The 20,031-nt window shown below is 37.3% G+C and overlaps 1 protein-coding gene across 1 annotated transcript in view; it reads left to right on the top strand.

The window, feature by feature from the left end:
- Window positions 1–19,533, top strand: part of epha7 (eph receptor A7) — a 126,048-nt gene extending 106,515 nt beyond the window's left edge. Inside the window, exons 14-17 of the mRNA XM_044107216.1 lie at window positions 1,297–1,446; window positions 10,183–10,376; window positions 11,018–11,173; window positions 15,253–19,533. Of these exons, the coding sequence (XP_043963151.1) occupies window positions 1,297–1,446; window positions 10,183–10,376; window positions 11,018–11,173; window positions 15,253–15,367 (615 nt within the window). The 3' untranslated portion in view covers window positions 15,368–19,533. The remainder of the gene's footprint in view (window positions 1–1,296; window positions 1,447–10,182; window positions 10,377–11,017; window positions 11,174–15,252) is intronic.
- Window positions 19,534–20,031: the final 498 nt, after the last annotated feature.

The raw sequence follows: 20,031 nt of genomic DNA, 5'->3' as shown, positions 1-20,031 counted from the left end.
TTTCACTGAAAGATAAAAAACTTAACCTTTTCCTGAGAATGAAAGATATTACAGAACTGCCAGTAAAAAATTATAACAAGTTGCTGTAAATACTTATGACTTCCTGTACTGAAGATAAAATCCCTTCAGAATTTATTAGAATGGATGATTCCATCCATCCATTTCTTTACACCCTTCTTCCCTAAATGGGGTCAGGAGGGTTGCTGGTTCCTCTCCAGCTACGTTCTGGGCGAGAGGCGGGGTCACCCTGGACAGAGACACACAGGACACACAACCATTCACACACACACTCACACCTAGGGAGAATTTAGAGAGACCAGTTAACCTGACAGTCATGTTTTTGGACTGTGGGAGGAAGCCGGAGAACCCGGAGAGAACCCACCATGCACACGGAGAACATGCAAACTCCATGCAGAAAGACCCCGGGCCGGGAATCGAACCCAGGACCTTCTTGCTGCAAGGCAACAGCTCTACCAACTGCGCCACTGTGCAGCCCCATAGATGATTCCATAAATTTGTTTTCTGTCATTGCTTTACTTATTATACTTAATAGAGCAAAGTAAAACGTAAATTACCTATCCCTGCGTCTTCAACCTTTTTTCTAGGCTTTCTGTTATTTTTCAATGTAACCTCAGTCCTCTAACTTTACTAAAGACCTGACTTGCTGTAAAGTAGTAGGGTTTTTTTGAGTAAATTCAGTAAAAAGAAGCATTTTATGTTTAAACGGTGAGAAGAATATTAATAATTCACAACATTTCTGGAGATAAGAGGCTGCATTTAAAGGTCTTGGTTGATAAATGTTATTTTCCTGGAGAAAGACAAACATCCTTCTGGTCCTTTTTTATGAATATGAATGAAACCTTGAGTTGTAATTAGTGATGTTTATGTGTAATAGGGTTAACATCTAACATAAGAGGAAAAAATTAGGCAATAATTATGCAATGATTAAAGCATTACTAATACAGCTGGATTTTTAAGTAGCTGGTTATGCTGTATAACTGGTCCAACATTGTGGAAAATGTGTTGTTAAGGCTTTTAATGACTAAACAGCAAAATTAACCTGGGGGCTTTTCCCCAATATATGCATGAAATATTCATCTTTATAGCTTTTACAATCCATGCAGCCTTTTTTAAGGCCTATATTCTTGTACCTTTCTCTGACTTAAGGTTTGTACAGATTTGGTCTGGCTCAGTGTATAATTGAAACTCTTTCTTTAAATGATGTTTTAGGGGAAACTGTAGAATGTCATGAGTTTAATTTGTACCTCAGCTGATTGCATGTGTTTTACCGAACAGGGTGGTAAGATTCCCGTCCGGTGGACAGCACCAGAGGCCATCCAGTATCGTAAATTTACCTCTGCAAGCGACGTGTGGAGTTATGGCATCGTCATGTGGGAGGTCATGTCCTACGGGGAGCGGCCCTACTGGGACATGTCCAATCAAGATGTGAGTAACTACAGCCAGTAAACATCTAACATGATACAGCATGAATTCTGTTTATGGATCACCTCATAACAAAAGGGCATAAGAATTTTAAAACTCTCAAACTGTTGTTAGATTTTATTTTAGACATGGAGACTGTTGTTTTGAGCTATAAATAAGATGTCAGTTGGCTCATTTTAAATCTTTTACAGAGGAACAGGTTCTAAATGAAAATTTTGACCAATTGGTGGCTGATTTTAATTAAAGAACTGAATCAATTTTCAGGTTTTTATTTTTATAGATTTCAAAATGTCAATTTTAGCCTAAGCATTAGACCCTTGATTGTATATTTTGTTTTATTGTGATCAGACTTAAAAGGAGAACCTGATTACTTTAAACCAAAACTCAATTCTTTCCAGTTCTTTCTCATTGTGTGGACAGCAATGTAAGCTGGGGCTCATCCTCAGGAAGTCCAGTAAAACTGCCTGAACTGGTTGAAGGGTTAGATGAGAGCCCACAGAGCCAACACAGACAAAAACAGAAAAACAATAGTCTGAAGAATGAGAGTTTCTTTCCCCAGGGAAAGAGGTTCTGTTATATTGGGTTGCAGCTGTAGAACCAGGTGAGGTTGGGTAGTAATACCGGAGCCCTGGCAGGCTCTGAGTTCACCCACCCACATAGACTCCAACCATTTCTGGAAAACAATGACATTGCAATCATAAGTGAATGAAATGAGTTTCTACACAGAGCTGCTTGGGGGCTGTTTCTATTTATTTATCTGTTAATCTGCTCTGTACAGTTTCTGAAAAAGACCAAACAAACAAACAGTGGTTTTGATTTGGGGAGATTGAAGGTGTTGCACTAAATGTAGCGAAACAAGCCGAGCGAGATTATCCAGCAGCATCATACTGTGGGAGTGCATTTCCAACAGAGGATTTAGAGAAAGTTGGACGTCTTGGAGTGACATACAGGACACCCCTGGATGAGAATGTAAAAAACACTGTAGTGCAGTTTTCCAGCAAACACACAGATATGTCACCATTTCCCAAAGTCCTTTATTTGAAAATCTGTGGCAAGCTTAAAGCTTGATGCTGACAGATCCTCTCCATCCATTCTGTCTGAGCTTGACTTATTTTTCAAATGAAAATTGGCAAAAACTTCAGGCTCTAGATATGCAAAGCTGGTAGAGGCATACTTCAAAAGACCTGCAGCTGGTATTGCTGCATTGACTCGGAGCAGCTGAATGCTAATGTGTGCCTCACTTTTCAGAGTTGAATCTGTGAACACTTTTAAAACTTTTATGTTTTCTTTTCCTTACTCTTTAAAATTAGGCTCCAGTTTGTGTTCTCTCATCAAACAAAATACAGAAGACAGAAAGTAAAATTAATCACACACCAATGTTGATATAAACATTCACTGTAGGCCCAGCTGAGAAGTCTAAGATTGAAATGTGCCAAGAATAGAAGAATGTGGAACTCCCTCAGATCTATGCATAATTATTCATAATGAAGTCCTCCCATTAACATGTGGTGAATCACAGAGAAAAATCCCGATTTGTTGAGCGCTTTTAAAGCTGTCTAACAAGGCCCTCGTGGGAGCTGCTCGGCAGGGACGGTAACCTTGGGCTTAATTAGTTCAAGAAGTCTCGCTGTAATCACGCTCGCCTGAAGGGAAGCATCTATTAAAATGAGAACATGAATTTGATTGCGTTATTAATATAAATAACATAGGTGGAAAACGCTTGTCATGCAGCATGCTTTTGATTTAAATGTCTTTGAAGGACTATAAATACTACCAGAATGAAGCAATTATCATGCATGCTGTTTTATTTCATGGACAGAAAATTGAGGATTTAATTTTAGGAGCTCAATGTAGGAATATATATATTAATATATATATATATATATATATATATACATATATATATATATATATATATATATATATATATATATATATATATATATATATATATATATATATATATACATTTTCTAACACCCTTCATCCCTAATGGGGTCGGGAGGGTTGCTGGTGCCTATCCCCAGCTAACGTTCTGGGCGAGAGGCGGGGTCACCTTGGACAGGTCGCCAGTCTGTCGCAGTATATATATATATATATATGTGTGTGTGTGTGTGTGTGTGTGTGCTGTATTGGGTCTACCCTTTGAAACAGTCATGTTGTGTAGTGTATGTTTACCTCTGTGTTGGAAAGTTGAGGACTGTGCTACTGCCAAACTTCAATAATCTAAAACAGTTGAGAAATATTTTCCAAAACTGTTTACATCACACTTCATAAGCATGTCAGTTTCTTTGAGCATTTGGCTTGCAAGGATAGTAAATCTTCAATAATCCAGATAAAGCAATGTAATAGTGTAGTATTAATAATAATAATAATAATAATAATAATAATAATAATAATAATAATAATAATAATAATAATAATAATAATAATAATAATAATAATAATAATAATAATAATAATATTTTATTCAGAACGCAGTTTACATGTGAGATAAAGTAAGTTTATCATCAGGAGAACTTGCAAAGTTGTGACATCTGCCTTGTTTATATGACCCATAATGCTTTGTGTTGTGGGTCTCCAGGAAAAGTCTTCATAATGTGAAAAGTTTCCAGGACTTGTGGACCAGCATTATTATGTAATCAAGTAACAATTCTCAATTCAACAATTCAAAAGGTTCTCTAAAAGAACACAGGTGAGAATATCAACTGCTCCACTTTTAAGTAATCATATAATCATTGCTGCATGTTCATTTTGTAAACACTGGGAAGATGCTCTGAAGTGAAGGCCTCTGATTATGTCCAACCTGTTTTGCTAAAAAATGTAAGTTAATTAAATGTAATTTAATTTAACCTTGATCTGCTTTTTAAATAGTAATGAGCTAATTAAGTTTATACTTGACTATTGTTAAGTGGATAGACAGTTTGCCTTCTATTATTGAGTTATCAATGGTTATTAAGCATAACTACATTACTCTTCATCACTTAAAGCAAAAACCATGCCTGATCAGCTCAGGTGTCATGTGTGTACAGTTCTAGCCTGCTACTTCATATTCTACACATACCCAGGATTTTACTGGAAGCACTTTCCCCCCATTCACAGTTGGAGTTTTGCTCAATTAACACTGAGTGGGAATAGAAGAGAAGAAATATCCTCTGCTTTCCCTCAGTGATTAAATGTATATTGTATCACAAAATGTGAGCACAGCCCTCACATTTCTGCAGATATTTAACTATATCTTTTTATGGGACAACACTGACAAAATGATACTTTGGCACAATAAAAATTATCCTGTGTGCAGCTTATATAGCAGTGTCAAATTATTCACTATTGTTATTTATTTAATTATTAACTCATTATAGTTATGTATTTATTGTAAATAACTACATTATTGCTGCTGGTCTATGACAATGCTTCTTAGTGCATTTAGGATGCATCAGCCTAATAAATCTAAATAATCTAAGAAACATTTACAACATAACACAAAAACTACTGCTCCATTATGAACTATAGGATAGTCTGATTTAAGAATCAGTTTTGCAGCAGAAATACAAATAATGTTGTATTTATTGGTAATAACTTATAAGTAATGCAACAGCAAGGGGTTAAGACAGCTATGTAACCACCAGGTAAGCTACATCTGATTGGATGCACACGTAAACAGTGTGCATCCAGACATCTCCAGACACCTTGGAGATGTCTGGAATAATTATGAAACTGAAAATTAGCAACTTAAAAAATGCAACTGGTTACAATTAGCTACCAAAACAAAACATTTTTCCAACATAATTTAGCAGATGGGAACAAAAAACAAAAATGTGCTGTGATGTTTCTATTGACTGACGGACGGACGGATGGATTTGAGACAATAAAGGCATCACCAAATACTTCATATGAACAAACCCTAAACTTGTTTCAGCAACATCACATTGTCTCTGCATCCCCAAAGTAATAACACACCAAATTATTACTATGGGTTTAAAAGAAGTTAAAAGAAAACCAAAACCACAATTGAGTAAAAGAAAAGTCTTCCTGCTCCCAGTACTATGAGAAATCCAAATAAGTAAAAGGCCTAGTAGTGCCCTGCGACAGACTGGCGACCTGTCCAGGGTGACCCTGCCTCTCGCCCAGAACGTAGCTGGAGAGGCACCAGCAACCCACTAAGGGACAAGCGTAAACAGAAAATGGATGGATGGCTTAGTAGTGCACTCATAGTACAGACAGTAAAGTTTTCAGAACTGTCTCCCGTCTTTCTGCTGATGCGTTAAAACTCAATACTGAGGTTTCAGGGCTCCATGCAGGGATGGAAAACAACACAACTTAATTTAAAAGACAACTAATCATGATTTATTTATTTTTTTTATCAATCAGTAGGAAAAGTACTGTAGAGCACAGTTACTTCCTTCAGACCAAAACTTCCTTCTGCAGAAATCACAAATTGCCATAATGATTGACTCACCCGCAGCTCTGTGAGTGCTGTTGCCTTCTTCCCTGCCAACTCCTGCCGAGAGAGTCCAACCGCGCCAGACCACTTGAAGCTGTTCCTCACTCTTGGACACTTGACACATTTTGATTGATGGTGGAGGGAGAGTGAGTCTGGCCTTTCCTGTACAGCTTCCAGCGTTTAGCACCCACAGCACCATAGCTGAGCATGATTAAGATTCTCCAGCGTTTCCCAGCAGGAGGCTGCTGATTGAGCGTTCGGTTGTTAGAAATGCTAAACAAGATGGCTCTACTATTTGACAGGCATCAATGTCAGAATGTATTTTTTTGCGCTTTGTCAAGATGTCAGCAAACATCCTGTGGGGATTGAAGAACAATATTGTTTGGGTACTCCCTCTCTGCTTTCTGCTCATTGACACCTTTTTGCTTCATTCTCCCAGATATTCTCTGATGAGAATATTTGATGAATAGATGCACAAACATACCAAAACCCTCTGCCATACAACAGCTAGTGTCTGCTGCACACACTGTCCTAACAGCATACAATACATGTGTATCTAAATAAGTTGGGATACATTCAGTAATCAAATTCACAAAATTAAACTAATATTTCATACATTTATATTTCAATAAATAATATAATACATAGAGTTTGAAACAGATAGGACTATATGTTTCAAACACATATTCTGACCTCAACAAAGGCCAGAATATATGTTTTCTGTCAGGTCAAAAATTATTTCTATTTGCTAAATACCAAAATAATATTTTTTAAACTTTCCTCAAATTCAGAAGTTCATAAACATTTCTATAGCATGATATTTTCATGCTTACAATTTTCCTCAAGAGTCATTGTTCAGAGACTTTGAGTTTACTTCTATCAAATCACAGGCATTGTTCTAAATGAAAATGTCTGAGTGAATTTACAAGTTGTGATCTGTCATTGTATGTTGCTTTTAGAGTTAAGGCTGCTTAACTGGCGTCTCAGTCGTTGAAGTTGTGATCTGTCATTGTATGTTGCTTTTAGAGTTAAGGCTGCTTAACTGGCGTCTCAGTCGTTGCTACATGAAACCGTGTATGATCACACTCTTACCGTGCAGAATCTGTACCAGATATTTTGCTTTAGTTCTGGGGTTGATTAGAACATTTCACTCCAAACTATCTTCAGAACACAAAAACCATTTGTTTATTTATTTGTGCGATGGCAGAACACTCCAAAGTGTTTCTATTTGCACTTTTTTTTTATCTATAATTGTTAAAACTTTCAATCCACTGGAAATTATGACCTGTGATGAAGCATGGTGGTGAAAATCCACTATTAAATACTTCTGCAAGACAATATCCATGTATGTTCAGTTTAAAAGTCATTCATGAATATTAAAATTGTGCTTTATCTTTTGATTCATAAAGGTCATAGAGGCTCCTGGGCCATAGCACAAACTATTTAAGAAACGGCAAAAGACGGTAAAAGGAGTTTGTAAAAATCTGAAGCTCTCAGTGAGTCAGTAAAGAGCAACAGGGATTTTTGTAACAGGATCCCACCTCCCTAAGAGTTGCTTTACAGCCTTGTTGCTGTTTTCTGCTCAATAAACTGTTTTCCAACTGTTCTCTGTCAGAGGAGACTTTGAGAACAAAAGCATGTACTCCATAACATTTTCAGGGTCAGTTGAGGGAAAAATTTCTGATGTTAGAAAAATGCCTGAGCGGAATATTTTTTATAAGCTGTCATAACCATGAAATCAAAGTTTGTTTATTCATTATATGGTGTTGCTCATTTCCTTGACTGAAAAATAATGAGGTGCTGAAACTGTGAGTTGACAGTGCAAGCATAATTAGATTAACAAAGGACAAATTTCTAAGTGCTTTTTAAGGTTTGGATATGTGATGAATATTCTCTTGCACAGGATGGATGCGTCCCATTCCAAATGTTCTTAAATACACAGAAAATCGATGTGTTTATTAAACATGATAGATTAACTCTGTCTTTCTGAGATAAGAAGCATGCATGTTTACACCCTGAAACAAAGCAGCAGCAGTGTGTCTTAGACGAACCTAAAGCCTTGCCCACTACAGAAAGACCTTCCTGCTCCACCTGATAGTGTATCTTGGTACAGCGCCATCTTAAATGATGATGTCAAGTGACCATATCACAGGCTAACTACTGGTCATTTTCCCTGACCATGGTTCTGATGGTGGTTTGGCCAAGAGGCCCCCAGAGTTTAATCCCCTGGTGTGTACATTTTTACAGTGTCCTTGTTGAAGATGCTGCTGCCTCCACTGCTGGACAGGCAACAACAAGATGGAAAAAAAGTTGTGTATATTGAACCTGTAATTTAATCTGAATAGCTACAAAGTCATCAGACTAATTTTCAAATAATTAATTTGCAAAATAAAGTTCATATTATACATCGATTATAGACAGTGATGTATTTCAAACTGGTCTCTAATAGATTTTATTCATGGATTGTAGCAGATGAAAACCCAACATTTAGTCTAGAAAATGGAAAGTGTTTATTACAAATCAAGCAAAGGGATTTTTAAATGCTTTTTGTCATGTCCTGTCTGACTCAGAATTATTCTCATCATCATTGTTGACAGTGGTGAAATAATTTTTAACACAGAAATGTCATACTCTGAATAAGCATGTCCATGTGCCATATAGTGCACTGTATACTTGGCTCCTTCTGCATGACTTACTGCGTTACTGTGGCATGGCATGGAGGCTATCAGCTGGTGGTTCTGCTGGCCTTCATTTCATCTTCATTGTCGGTTCTAGTGTCCATCGTCTGCTATGTGACAAAACTCCATGGATTCTCTGTGGGGTCAAGCCCAGAAATATGACTGTAACTCTAGCAGGTTTGGTAGTATTGACAGGTTGGTTTTTGCAGTACTGAATTGGACCGTACCTTATTAAAATATTAAAGGGAATTACTTAACTGGGTTTTATTAATTTACATTGGAATATAATGGCCTTCGTTGATAAATGGACTGAATATGGTGATAAAGTGGTTCGATTTATTTTTTTGTCTTGGGTTGGTTTTTTCTTGTTTTCCTTTTCTTCTTTGTATAGGACCATTAATACTATTTACTATTTTTACTGGTTACTACAATTTTAGAGACCAAAACTGCAACATTTGTGACATTTTCAGCCGGTGTGGGTGACTTTCACATTACACTGTGTCAAACGGACTAAAATCTTTGAATCACCTGTTCCCCCCTTCACCTTGGGTGGTGCTGCATCAAGAACCACTGAAATAAATGACACAAAAACCTCTGAAGAAGACACCGAGCACAACTTTCTTCTTCATAAAATGTAAACAAAAATGGAGTGGTGCAAGATTTTAGTGGTTGTAGAATTTTTGCTTTAGTCTTTGGCTAAAAACCACGAGTCATTTGGTTGTATTTACCCAGAATGCTCTACGCTGTAGTCCGCTTCCTGTTTAAGGAGCGGTCTTGGTTCCTCTTGGCATTCACATATATTCTAACCACACCAGAGTTCATTTAAAAACTGAGAGCTAAGTTGTCTTTTTAACCTAATCAGAATTTGATTGCACATTCACATCTTCCCAAACAAATCAGACTTTCTAGGAAAATGAACTAGAATTAATTAAAGCGGACTAAACAGGACTTGTGTGACTGCACTTTATTTACCCACAGAAAAATTCCAGTTTTCTAGTTAGCCTTCAGGCAATTGGTTAATCTAGGTTTGTATTAGGTATATTCTAATAATGGGGGTGAATATAAATCTCCACCAGCGTTTTTGGATTTTTAGTTCTAAAACATTTTGAAAACCTTGGGGCATTGTCCTAAGAATTTACAGATATGCCCTGGTTGATTGTTCTCACATAAATTCTACCATGAATCTATTAAAGTAGTGTTTATCTCCTAACGCATATTAATTCTAGGCACTGCACTTGTTAAGCTATGATTAGAAGGGTCATGAGTTAAATTACAAACTAAATAGAGTATGGGTTGATGTAGGGTTGGGTTGATGCTAAGGGAGATGTCAAAGAATCTGTTTAATGGGCATTGGATGATTTGTAGACAGTGATGTTAAAAATTCCAGATCAGAATAATTCCCAGAGTTTTCTGACTTTTAATATGAAAATCACACAACATACAGTACAGACCAAAAATTTGGACACACCTTCTAATTGAATTATATATATATATATATATATATATATATATATATATATATATATATATATATATATATATATATTTTTTTTTTTTTTTTTTTCAAGGCTAGTATAGACATGAAATGCTCAAAGTCCTGTTTTGTTTGCTCCTAAGGTCATAAAGGCAATAGATGAAGGCTACCGTCTCCCAGCGCCCATGGACTGCCCTCCAGGCTTGCATCAGCTAATGCTGGACTGCTGGCAGAAAGACAGAGCCGAGCGTCCAAAGTTTGATCAGATTGTTGGCATCTTGGATAAAATGATCCGCAACCCTAACACACTGAAAACCCCAGTGGGCACATGTACAAGGTAAGGAAATAGAACCTTAAATGACTAATTTTAAAGGTGATCTCCTGCAATAAAGAATTTCTACTTTTATTTCAATGCATTAATAGATGATCTAAAGTGTCCCTTGGATGATTTAGCCTCTCTTGTTCAAAGACAGAAAATAATTCCTGGAGAATCGATTGGAATAGCAGCCTCTATATGGCTTTATGGTCAATGAGAGGGCTTTTAAATCAATCTCTATAATGAGTTCCTAGTACTTTGGAGAGCAGTGGGAGTGCCAGCCCTCACTCTGACATCTGTCAGATGAATTCTATTTGCAATCAGACTATACTTTGCTAAGGTGAAATTAGAGGTTACAAATGGTTAAAAAGCCTTTTATTATATGGATACTGCAGGAAATGTATTCCCCAATCTATTTAAATAAAAAAGATATTGATAAAAATCTTTTTCTAAAGTAGAAGCTGACATTGTTCATCTACTTATGAGTTTTATTTGGATCAAAGCCACCATGCAACACATTTTTTTTCCCTGCTTTTCCCAATTTACCGCCCTGCTGGATGCCATTGGTTGCTTCTTTGTTTCACCTCCTGCTTGATTGTGATTTCAGCGGAACACTTCCTTTCCACATTAGACATAAACGTCTCTCTGTACTCATCCTGCAGACCAATTAGCCCCCTCTTAGATCAGAGCACACCAGACTTCACCACTTTTCGCTCAGTAGGAGAGTGGCTGGAAGCCATCAAGATGGAGCGATACAGAGACAACTTCACTGCAGCCGGCTACAGTTCCTTGGAGTCTGTGGCCAGGATGTCAATAGAGTAAGTACCGGTAGATATCGTGGAAAGGCATTATTTTTCATCTCCATATATTCATTGTGAGAATTTCAATTCAACTACTTAACTACCGTACTTAAGTATAAAAGCCTAGAAGAAATTATAAATCAAATAAGCTCAAGTTCCTGCTGTCTTGATATCGTCTCTACAACTTTCCTGAAGAAAGTCCTGTTTGTCATTGTGTCTGATCTGATTCATATAGTAAACTCAGGTGTTCAAACCACCGATAAAAAAGAACAATCTGGACAGATCACTACATCAGAATTACAGGCTGATCTCCAAACTCCCATTCATCAGAAAAAAAGTATTGCAAAAGCTGTTTCAACAGTTAAATATCTTCCTAACTTCAACCAACTACTTTAATGTCTATCAGTCTGGTTTCCATGGTTACTATAGTACTGAGATTGCCCTGGTCAAAGTGTTCAGTGACATCTGTATGAATATGGACTGTGAAACGACTGGAGAGTTGGGGAGGTCTCTCTGGTCTAGTACTCCAGTCTTACATAAAGAAATGAGAAATTCTGCCATGAACTAGAAAGTGTCAGGATTGTGGTGGGAGTTGTTTTTTTTTTTTGTTTTTTTTTAATTCCACTGAACAAAAAAAAAAAGATCCTGTAGCAGTCATTACCATGGGTGATTGAAATACAGAGACACATGGAAATGAAGAAACAAACATACAAATACCTGAAATCAAAATGGGTCAAAATGTAAAGTGTGACATCATGATAATCTAAAACTGCTCTCACACATACGGCCATGTATATTGACATGGCTGATAACATTACACAGGTCAAAACATGTTGTAATAGTTAGAAATTATTTAGTTAATCAATAATGCATGATGCTTATGACTATCCTTATGTTGAATAATGTATGAGTGTTGGTATGGAGGGTGTGAAATTTAGTGTGCCACAGAATCACAACAAAGTCTTTTTTCCATGACTGATGCCTTTTTCCTCATTCTTTATGATCTTCTGACCATATTGGGATGAAAGTACAAGCCTCTACACGCTGTGTATAAGGGCCCCCTAGTGGCCAAAAAACCACTACCTAATTAATCAGAGAAAAGTTTGGACTGCCATATGGTTAACAATATTTCAAGCATTTAGCATAATGAGGTTAGGCCTGTCACCATTACTTTGCTGGGCGAGATATTGTCCCAGAAATGAGTGGGATGAAAGATAATAGTATTAATTAATACAATGTTAATGGCAATTATAATACAGGTATGCCCTCTCAGAGATCAATACTAATTTCTAAAGATCATTTAACACTAGAAGTAGAAGACATTTTAATTATTTTAAATAAATAAACCAAAAGCAAATAAAATTGATTAGGAAGTCCTTGTAAACAAACCTGACCTTCAAAATATATTAATCATTGGGCTCAGACAGAAAAAACAGGCAATATTGCCAGTTAGAACTTTTCTGAAAAAAGTATAAACTTACTTCTTTTTACTGGGTGTCAAAAGTTTGCATCAGTTTTTAAAATGCTGGTTTTACAACGAGATGAAAGGGTAGCATCTCTTTAATAATTAAGCAAATTGTCTAAAGTGCAAAAGGGATTTTAGTAAGCACCATTTTGTTCTGTCATTTTAGTCATTTGCTTTTCTAGTAAACAAGTGAGTTTGGACGGTCAATCTGATGGAGTTGTAGTGTTTCTGTTTATTTTATTTTATTTTTGAAGCTTAAATCAAATTACTACATTTTAGTCACTCGAAACATGAGACAGAAACATGTTTAGTTGCTACTGTTTTACAACAAATTCAACATACCAGGTACACTGCTTAAGTGGTTCACCACAGCTATTCAGTCTGAATTCAAAGTGCTGACAGACTGCAGCTGTCATGTTCGGCGTTTCCCTGGATTGCTCCTCCTCTCGGGCATTCATGCTACGCTGTGTGGTAGCAGGCAGGTAACTGACGCTAGAGCTCAGTCATCCTTGACCCACAAGGAGTGGCAAGCGACAGTGGCAGACCAAAGTCATCACTACCCACGGTGAAGCCAACATACGTGATGCAATAGTGACTACCGTCGCGAAAGCTTTTTTTTTTTAACTATATTTTGTGTGTTTTGTTCTGCACATCTGCAAAATCAAAATTTCACATGACCAAATTTCTTCGGCCGATAGCAAGAAGAGCGCAAGAGATTGTCGCCTCATCGCAGGTTCCAGGGGTAACGAACAGAGCCGCATCGCCTCGTGTGTCGAGCCCTTTATGCTTTTTCTACAAGGTGAAGATGTTTTTCATCCAGTCTCTTTTTGGAAGAAAATGAGAGAGACGTGACAAAAAAAACAAGCATGCAAGTGGAACACATCAACCTCATTTTATTTTATCATGGAAAAAATGGATTTATTGTAACAGTCCCAAATTAGGTGAACAAATCAAACATCTGCATAGAATAGCATTAGACTAAGTTGTGTTATTAGTGGGTCAGTACCGCAAAGCAATAATTCAATCTATCAACCAAATGTTCCAGGATTGTTCCAAAGGTATTTTTCATGTGCTTTTTGGATATGCTGCAGCTGTATCATGTATCATGCTAAACATTTTGATGGAAACCGAAGAAGGACATTTGATAGAACATAATAGCATAAACATTTCAGCAGATAAAAACGACTTTTTAAAAATAAGTTGCAGAGAATGCCACTGTCATGCTGTCTGTTTTATTGCCAGAGCTATTGTAATAACCGGTCTTATGCAGATTTTCACATGCTTGTCTTTGTCATCCTAATGTTATTTTTTCCATTTTCACAATGCAGAGTTTATATGCTCAACAAGAGTTCTGTGTGTTTCGGTTCCACCCAGAGGAGCTGAGCTCATTTTTCAACAACAGCTTCATTCACATCTCTTTTATCAGCATGGATTTATACATCCACAGAAGCTGTTATTTTTCTGCCTGCTGGTTTGCTCTGCTTATTAGTTTAACACTATACATGAGCGCTAACCTCATATGCTACAAAGAACTACTGTCTTATAAAAACAATTCATCTAAAAGCCTTTTCTCATTTTAGGGCTAAAAGAATAGAATGAAAATTCCCTTCTAAACACGAGGCAGTTCACTGACTCCTTCCGTTACGCTTTTGTCTTGTATCATTTATCAAAAGCTGTCTTCATAAGCATGCAAACACTGGATTGCCCATGTATATCTATTTTTAGAGCTAAATCAGGTCACTCCATTAATGCCATTGCTTTTCCCAACAAAAGACAGAAGAACTTGTTTTTGCTGTTGGTCTGAACCTTCAGATAAAATATTTACCTGAAAGGGGGAAGTATTGACAAATGCCTGTCAACAGTAAGCAATAAATCAATTGCCTGATAAATTAAAATTACCTCAAATTGCATGATTTATCTCTTTTTCTGTTTTTGAAGGGCAAATTTGTTTACAAAGACTTCATAATTTGCTTTTTCGTTGTTTTTGTTGTTTTATTTATTTATTTTGGATATTTCAATTGTCTTCCAAATCCAGTGTCAGCTGTTCATTAGAAACTAACGTTTATAGATCTTTGAGAATATGTTCTTGCATTATTGTGCCATAACCATTATGTTTCTTGCCATTGGTCTCAAAACAACAATATTATGGCTTATTGCAATAACTTCAGGGAAAATGTATCGTCCAGCAAATTTTGTTATTGTGACAGGCCTACAACATTACAGCATTTTCTGTCTAATATAAGGTCCTGATAGAGCCCTTTGTTTTCACCCATCATAAGATGTTTCTGGTTTATATACTGTATCTTTATAATGAGAAACTAATTTAAACTAAACTAGCTGGTTTTAACTGGCAATACTTACTTTCTAAATGGTGATAGATTTAACTTTCTATTTTCTTCATGTATATCTACTCAGTGTGCAATTTTACTTCATCATACATAATGTATGGACTGTTTGGTTTTCATGAATTCTTTCCAGCTTCTGGTGGAAATTTTATGTCAATAGTTGACGTGCTGAGAACTTATTTTCTCAGCTCTGTATAATGTAAAAATCTGTTCATTGAAAAGACACTTGAGTCCATAACAGGCTCTATCCATTTGTACAGTGATAAATGTGTTGTCTTGTCTTGCAGGGATGTGATGAGCTTAGGAATCACACTAGTGGGCCACCAGAAAAAGATCATGAGCAGCATACAGACTATGAGAGCCCAGATGCTGCACCTTCATGGTACAGGAGTCCAGGTGTGACACGCTGCGACGGGACACCTCAGTCAGGGTAAAAACACTAAGGCTGGACTAATCTGGAGCAGCGCCTGGTCAAAGTACACGGATATCTGCTGTGTCTGACTCCTCCTACCGCGTCTGGAGGGAAATCATTCCTTTGTTCCTCAGTGAGGGAATGAGGTCCATTTCTTCAAAGGGCACTAAAGAGAGGAAAGGGCAAGAAGCAGCGACAAAAATCAACTACCTGTATGAGATGACTTGTTTTTCTTTCTTATTTGTAGGCGCGCTTAGGAACTCAACCACATATCAAGGGGCGAGTTGGAAAGGAGTTTTATTACTTTAATGATGGAATTAAGCGCACACCATAGATGTGAATTTCCTCTACAAGGCAAATGAGACTTGCTTTGGTTCCTTTTTCTACAGTCTTTATTTTCTATGTGCTTGCCACAAGGAAATACTGTGGCATCCACAGGACTTGTTTCCTCCTTGTCCTTGGATGTGACAACAGGGTAACTCTTATCCAGATGCAGACGGAGCTTTGCGTTGCAGATTTCAAGGTACTGTTTATGCTGAGTCGTGCAGGACTGAACTGGTTGCAGTTTTTGTTTTTCCTTTAACTTGTTTTTAACATCTTTATTGCATCCCAACATGCCTGCTTGCAGCCCAGGAAACGGGGTATGTCGCAATCTTCAAACTATTGAAGAAGTTTGCACAATAAAGGCAAACTTTTCATCTATTCACATGGTTTTTATATCAGAGTAGCAATATCTATTTGTCATAGAATTCACAACAGGACACAAAGTCTTAGAACTGATGAAAATCTGCGACCACAGTTCAAAGATTGTATTCAATTTGCAGCCACTCTGTAGTTCTGCTATCATTCTGCCTAAAATCTTGCACATAGTTTGTTCCTGCAAATTGGATGGTGTTTAAGAGTGGATCCTGGAACAGAGGAGATGTCATACTGCCTTAAAACATATTTAGATTTAGTATTTACAATGTTTTAGGTACTTTAATGGCGATGCTTTCTGTGACTCCTTTAGAGGGTTTTTGTCACTTTTTCTTCGTGTGGTGTGTCTTCTTATCTGTGACTAGATCTGGTGTGCACAAACTCAGACTATTACCAGGATTGACAGATTCAGTCGGGAAGAGATTGACTAAAAGAGCAATAATTACCAGGGAGAAGAAGTCTTCAACAGAGATCCTTTATGGTGCTATGTATGAAAAGCATGTGTGTGCTACTGTGTGCTGACAAACCCTTTGGAAAGATTCCGTCTGCCCCAGAAAGGAGAAGGAATGTACCTCTGTGACCTAAAATGCTTTGGAGCGCGCTCAGAAATGTGCCATGCCAAGTCATCAAATGAAATAATCATGTTGTGTTTTGCCTCTATGATATGGTAAACATTTGATGAAAATCTAACACAGCATGGGAATGTCAAGCTGAGTTGTCGCAAAGATGAAAGTGGCACCATTTGAAACTCTAAAAAGGTGCAAATTAGCCATGCTAACATCATCCTCCGACACATTGCACCACCCAGAAATCAAAGAGATCCTTCGGGGTTGGCGTCTGAAAAAAACCCGGGACCAAAGGATGGAGTCTTCGTCAGACGCAGGCCTTGCTGGTAAATCCTTCCGTCCTGGCTCCGCAGGCATCCGCGCAGCTCCTCCTGTTTATTTATGCGTCTCCGCCGCTCATCCCTCACAGGCGTGGATGTGACGGAACATGCATTGAAATATGCTCCTCTCTTTTCCACGTGACTTTGTGTGGAAAACAGAGCAGAAGCAGAGGCATGTGGGGGGTGAACGATGTGTTTTAAGGCTGATCAACCTCTTTGGTGCCATCTGTCGCTACTTCAAAAACGAAAAAATGTTTTCTTGTTAGCTGAATGTGACTTGTTACAATTTTTTTTGATAGAAAGATGTATTTATTCATCTGTCATGATAAAGGGGGTGGGGTCACTGACAACAGTCAGTGCAATTTATTTCTCTGCTGCCATAACCTCCTAATATTGAATTAATATATTCCTGAATATTTCACCTCCAGGACATAGAGAAATCAGACTTTTAGTGAAACAGAAGCTTGAGTCTTGCAAGTTGTCCAAGCTCTGTGTGATTTCTGTGCTTCATTCAAACAATTTTCTCCCTGATGCAAGATAGATAGACCCAGTCACTAAAACCAACAGATGGAAAAATGCTTTGCAGCACCATCACTGATGTCTTTCTCATTGGGTATTTTAAGATCAACTGACATGAAAGAATTAGATTTCCAGGTACTGTAATTTCTGGACTAAACAAAAAGATGGAAAAAAAAAAGGGTTCACTTTTAGCCCCCACTTATCTGACATGAGTTATTTACACACAAAGATTTTTGTTTAACTTTTAATGAATTATATACCAGTTATACAAACAGGAAAATGCTTTTTCTCAAACGTGCATGTAACATGGTCATTGAGTGCTATCTTCATCTTCCTCCTGTACATTAAAGCCACTAACGTCTTCTTCAGCGACATCGTCACACAAATTTCCTCAGTCTCTCTTTGTTGTCACTCTCAGTGTCACTTTCATCTTAAGGCTCATTTGCTGCTGACCTTGTGCTGTCCTCTTCATCACGCAGCAGTCCAGCCTTTCCAAACCGCTAACTAAGATTTTGCTACTGAGGATGGAGTCTGGCCTTCTGTGTCTTGCCCTCTCCAGTTTAACGGTAAAAGTAATGTGCAGCAGCAGCCACTTCATGTAAAGTGAACAAATAGATAAAATGTAAATGCAACAAAACACATTCAGATTCAATCTCCTTAAATTATTTGGATGTTTTTCAAGGCAGTGGATGTTCTTACTGTTTATTTCAGACTGATGCTTCAGTCAGATGATTAGTTTCTGATGTTTGAAATTAGTTGATTGTCATTTCTAATACAATACTTTGTTTTCATCTGTATTAAAAGTTGATTTTGTGTGAAAGTTGCAAACACATTTGATCCAGTTTATTTTTAAAATGAACATAGAATGAGATATGGATCTGATCCTTTTTTGCTTCAACAGTTATAGTAGTTTTTTTTCAATGTGGGCTTCACCCTCTGTGAAGAGACACCAGGAATTAGCCCTGACCAGAACTCCTTGTCACACACTCCCTTCTTTCATCTATACAGCAGAGCTCAGCAGTTGGGTTTCGGCCAGGCCTTTGAATTGAATACAGCCATGAAGTCATTCAGTCAGCACAAAACTCCCTAGTTTACAGACGGCACCCCCTTTCTTTCACCCAGCTCTTTACTTCATGGTCTGATTTTCTAACCTGGCTCTAAGATGCCTCACTCCCATTGGTAGAAGGCCTTTGTTCTTTTTTTTCTGGGCTTGGAAGGCAGCAGTTGAAGCCAAATTGAGATTACAGCCAGGTTACAATTGATTCAGTGAATGAATCACCTGCAACTTTTACAAACCGGTTTCTGCTACTTTATTGGCATGCTGTAATTCAGGTCACTTAGCTCTGGATAAAAAAGATTTTGATGTGAAAGAAGGTTGTAAAATCAGCTCTTTTTTTTTAAGTCTAATATACAAAAAGACAAAAAAAGAGCTGAAACTCAGAGAGGTGGTTGAAATCAGAAATGACAGAGTATGAAGTTATTTTACAAATCAAGATGTCAAGCAGCTGGACGTTACCTTTTTGGGGAGGAAATGGATAATTCCAAAGACAGCCACACTGTCGATTGTGTCAGAAAGAGCTGAGCTCTGAAGGGATCTTTGACTACGTTTGAACTGTAAAACTTGTACATTTTATTTATATTGGGGTTTTTTTACACCTATTACTTAGTAGAGAGCTCTGATTACATGGAAAATGCACTATATTTTTGTATATCACAGAAGAATTATTGTCATCCACAAGATTTCAGTTGAACATATTTTTTTTTCCATTTAGGACCAAAGACAGCTGATAGGATGTTCATTTTTAATCTAGTCTTTGTTTTCATGTTGCCTTCAGTTTCCTGTACAGTAATGCAAATTTTTGATTTAATATTTATTTTTTTGTGATGAAAGTATTGAGAATATTCACTGGTCAAAAAATATTTTCCCTAACAACGGAAATGTGAGATGATTTAAATTAGATAATTTCTTGTTACATAGACAATTCTTTTTGCTTTGTAATCTTTGTAATAGACTGTACATATATTTTTGGAAATATAATACAATCTCTACAGAAATGCCTTGTGTCCTTTGTGAGTCATTCATAAATGTGTAATTAGATGGTTTTGCGTTTTTTTTTTCTTTCTTCTCTTTTCTTCTTATTGAACTATAAGATCTTTTTTTTTTTCTTATATTTTAATCATTTGAGAAGTTCTATGATCCTGGGGATTTCCCAGGGCTTTCCATACCCCACCATTCAACACACCTCACCCGCTTTATGCAGACCAGGATGCCCTCTGGGGGGTCCAGTCAGGCCCGTACAGAGGGAGGGAGCTGAGAGGCCAGAGCCCCTGCCCCTTGTGTCCTTGATGCCCCAAACGCCCTTTTGTGAGTTTTTGTCTTATTTAATCTGTGCATCAGGAAGCCGGTTTGTGCCCCTCAGCAAGATTTTTTAGCTAAAAATAACAACTTAGCAAAGAAATTAGTCTGTCTGCCCTCAGTCTAATACTGACTGAACTGATTGTCAGTTCTTCAGCCTCCATGGTGGTAAGACACTGGACTTTAACTGTATCATT

This window comes from Gambusia affinis, linkage group LG22, assembly GCF_019740435.1.
Source record: "Gambusia affinis linkage group LG22, SWU_Gaff_1.0, whole genome shotgun sequence".
In the NCBI taxonomy this organism is placed as follows: Eukaryota; Metazoa; Chordata; class Actinopteri; order Cyprinodontiformes; family Poeciliidae; genus Gambusia; species Gambusia affinis.
Note: the sequence above shows the minus strand (reverse complement) of the source record. Positions and strands in the feature narration are given on the sequence as shown.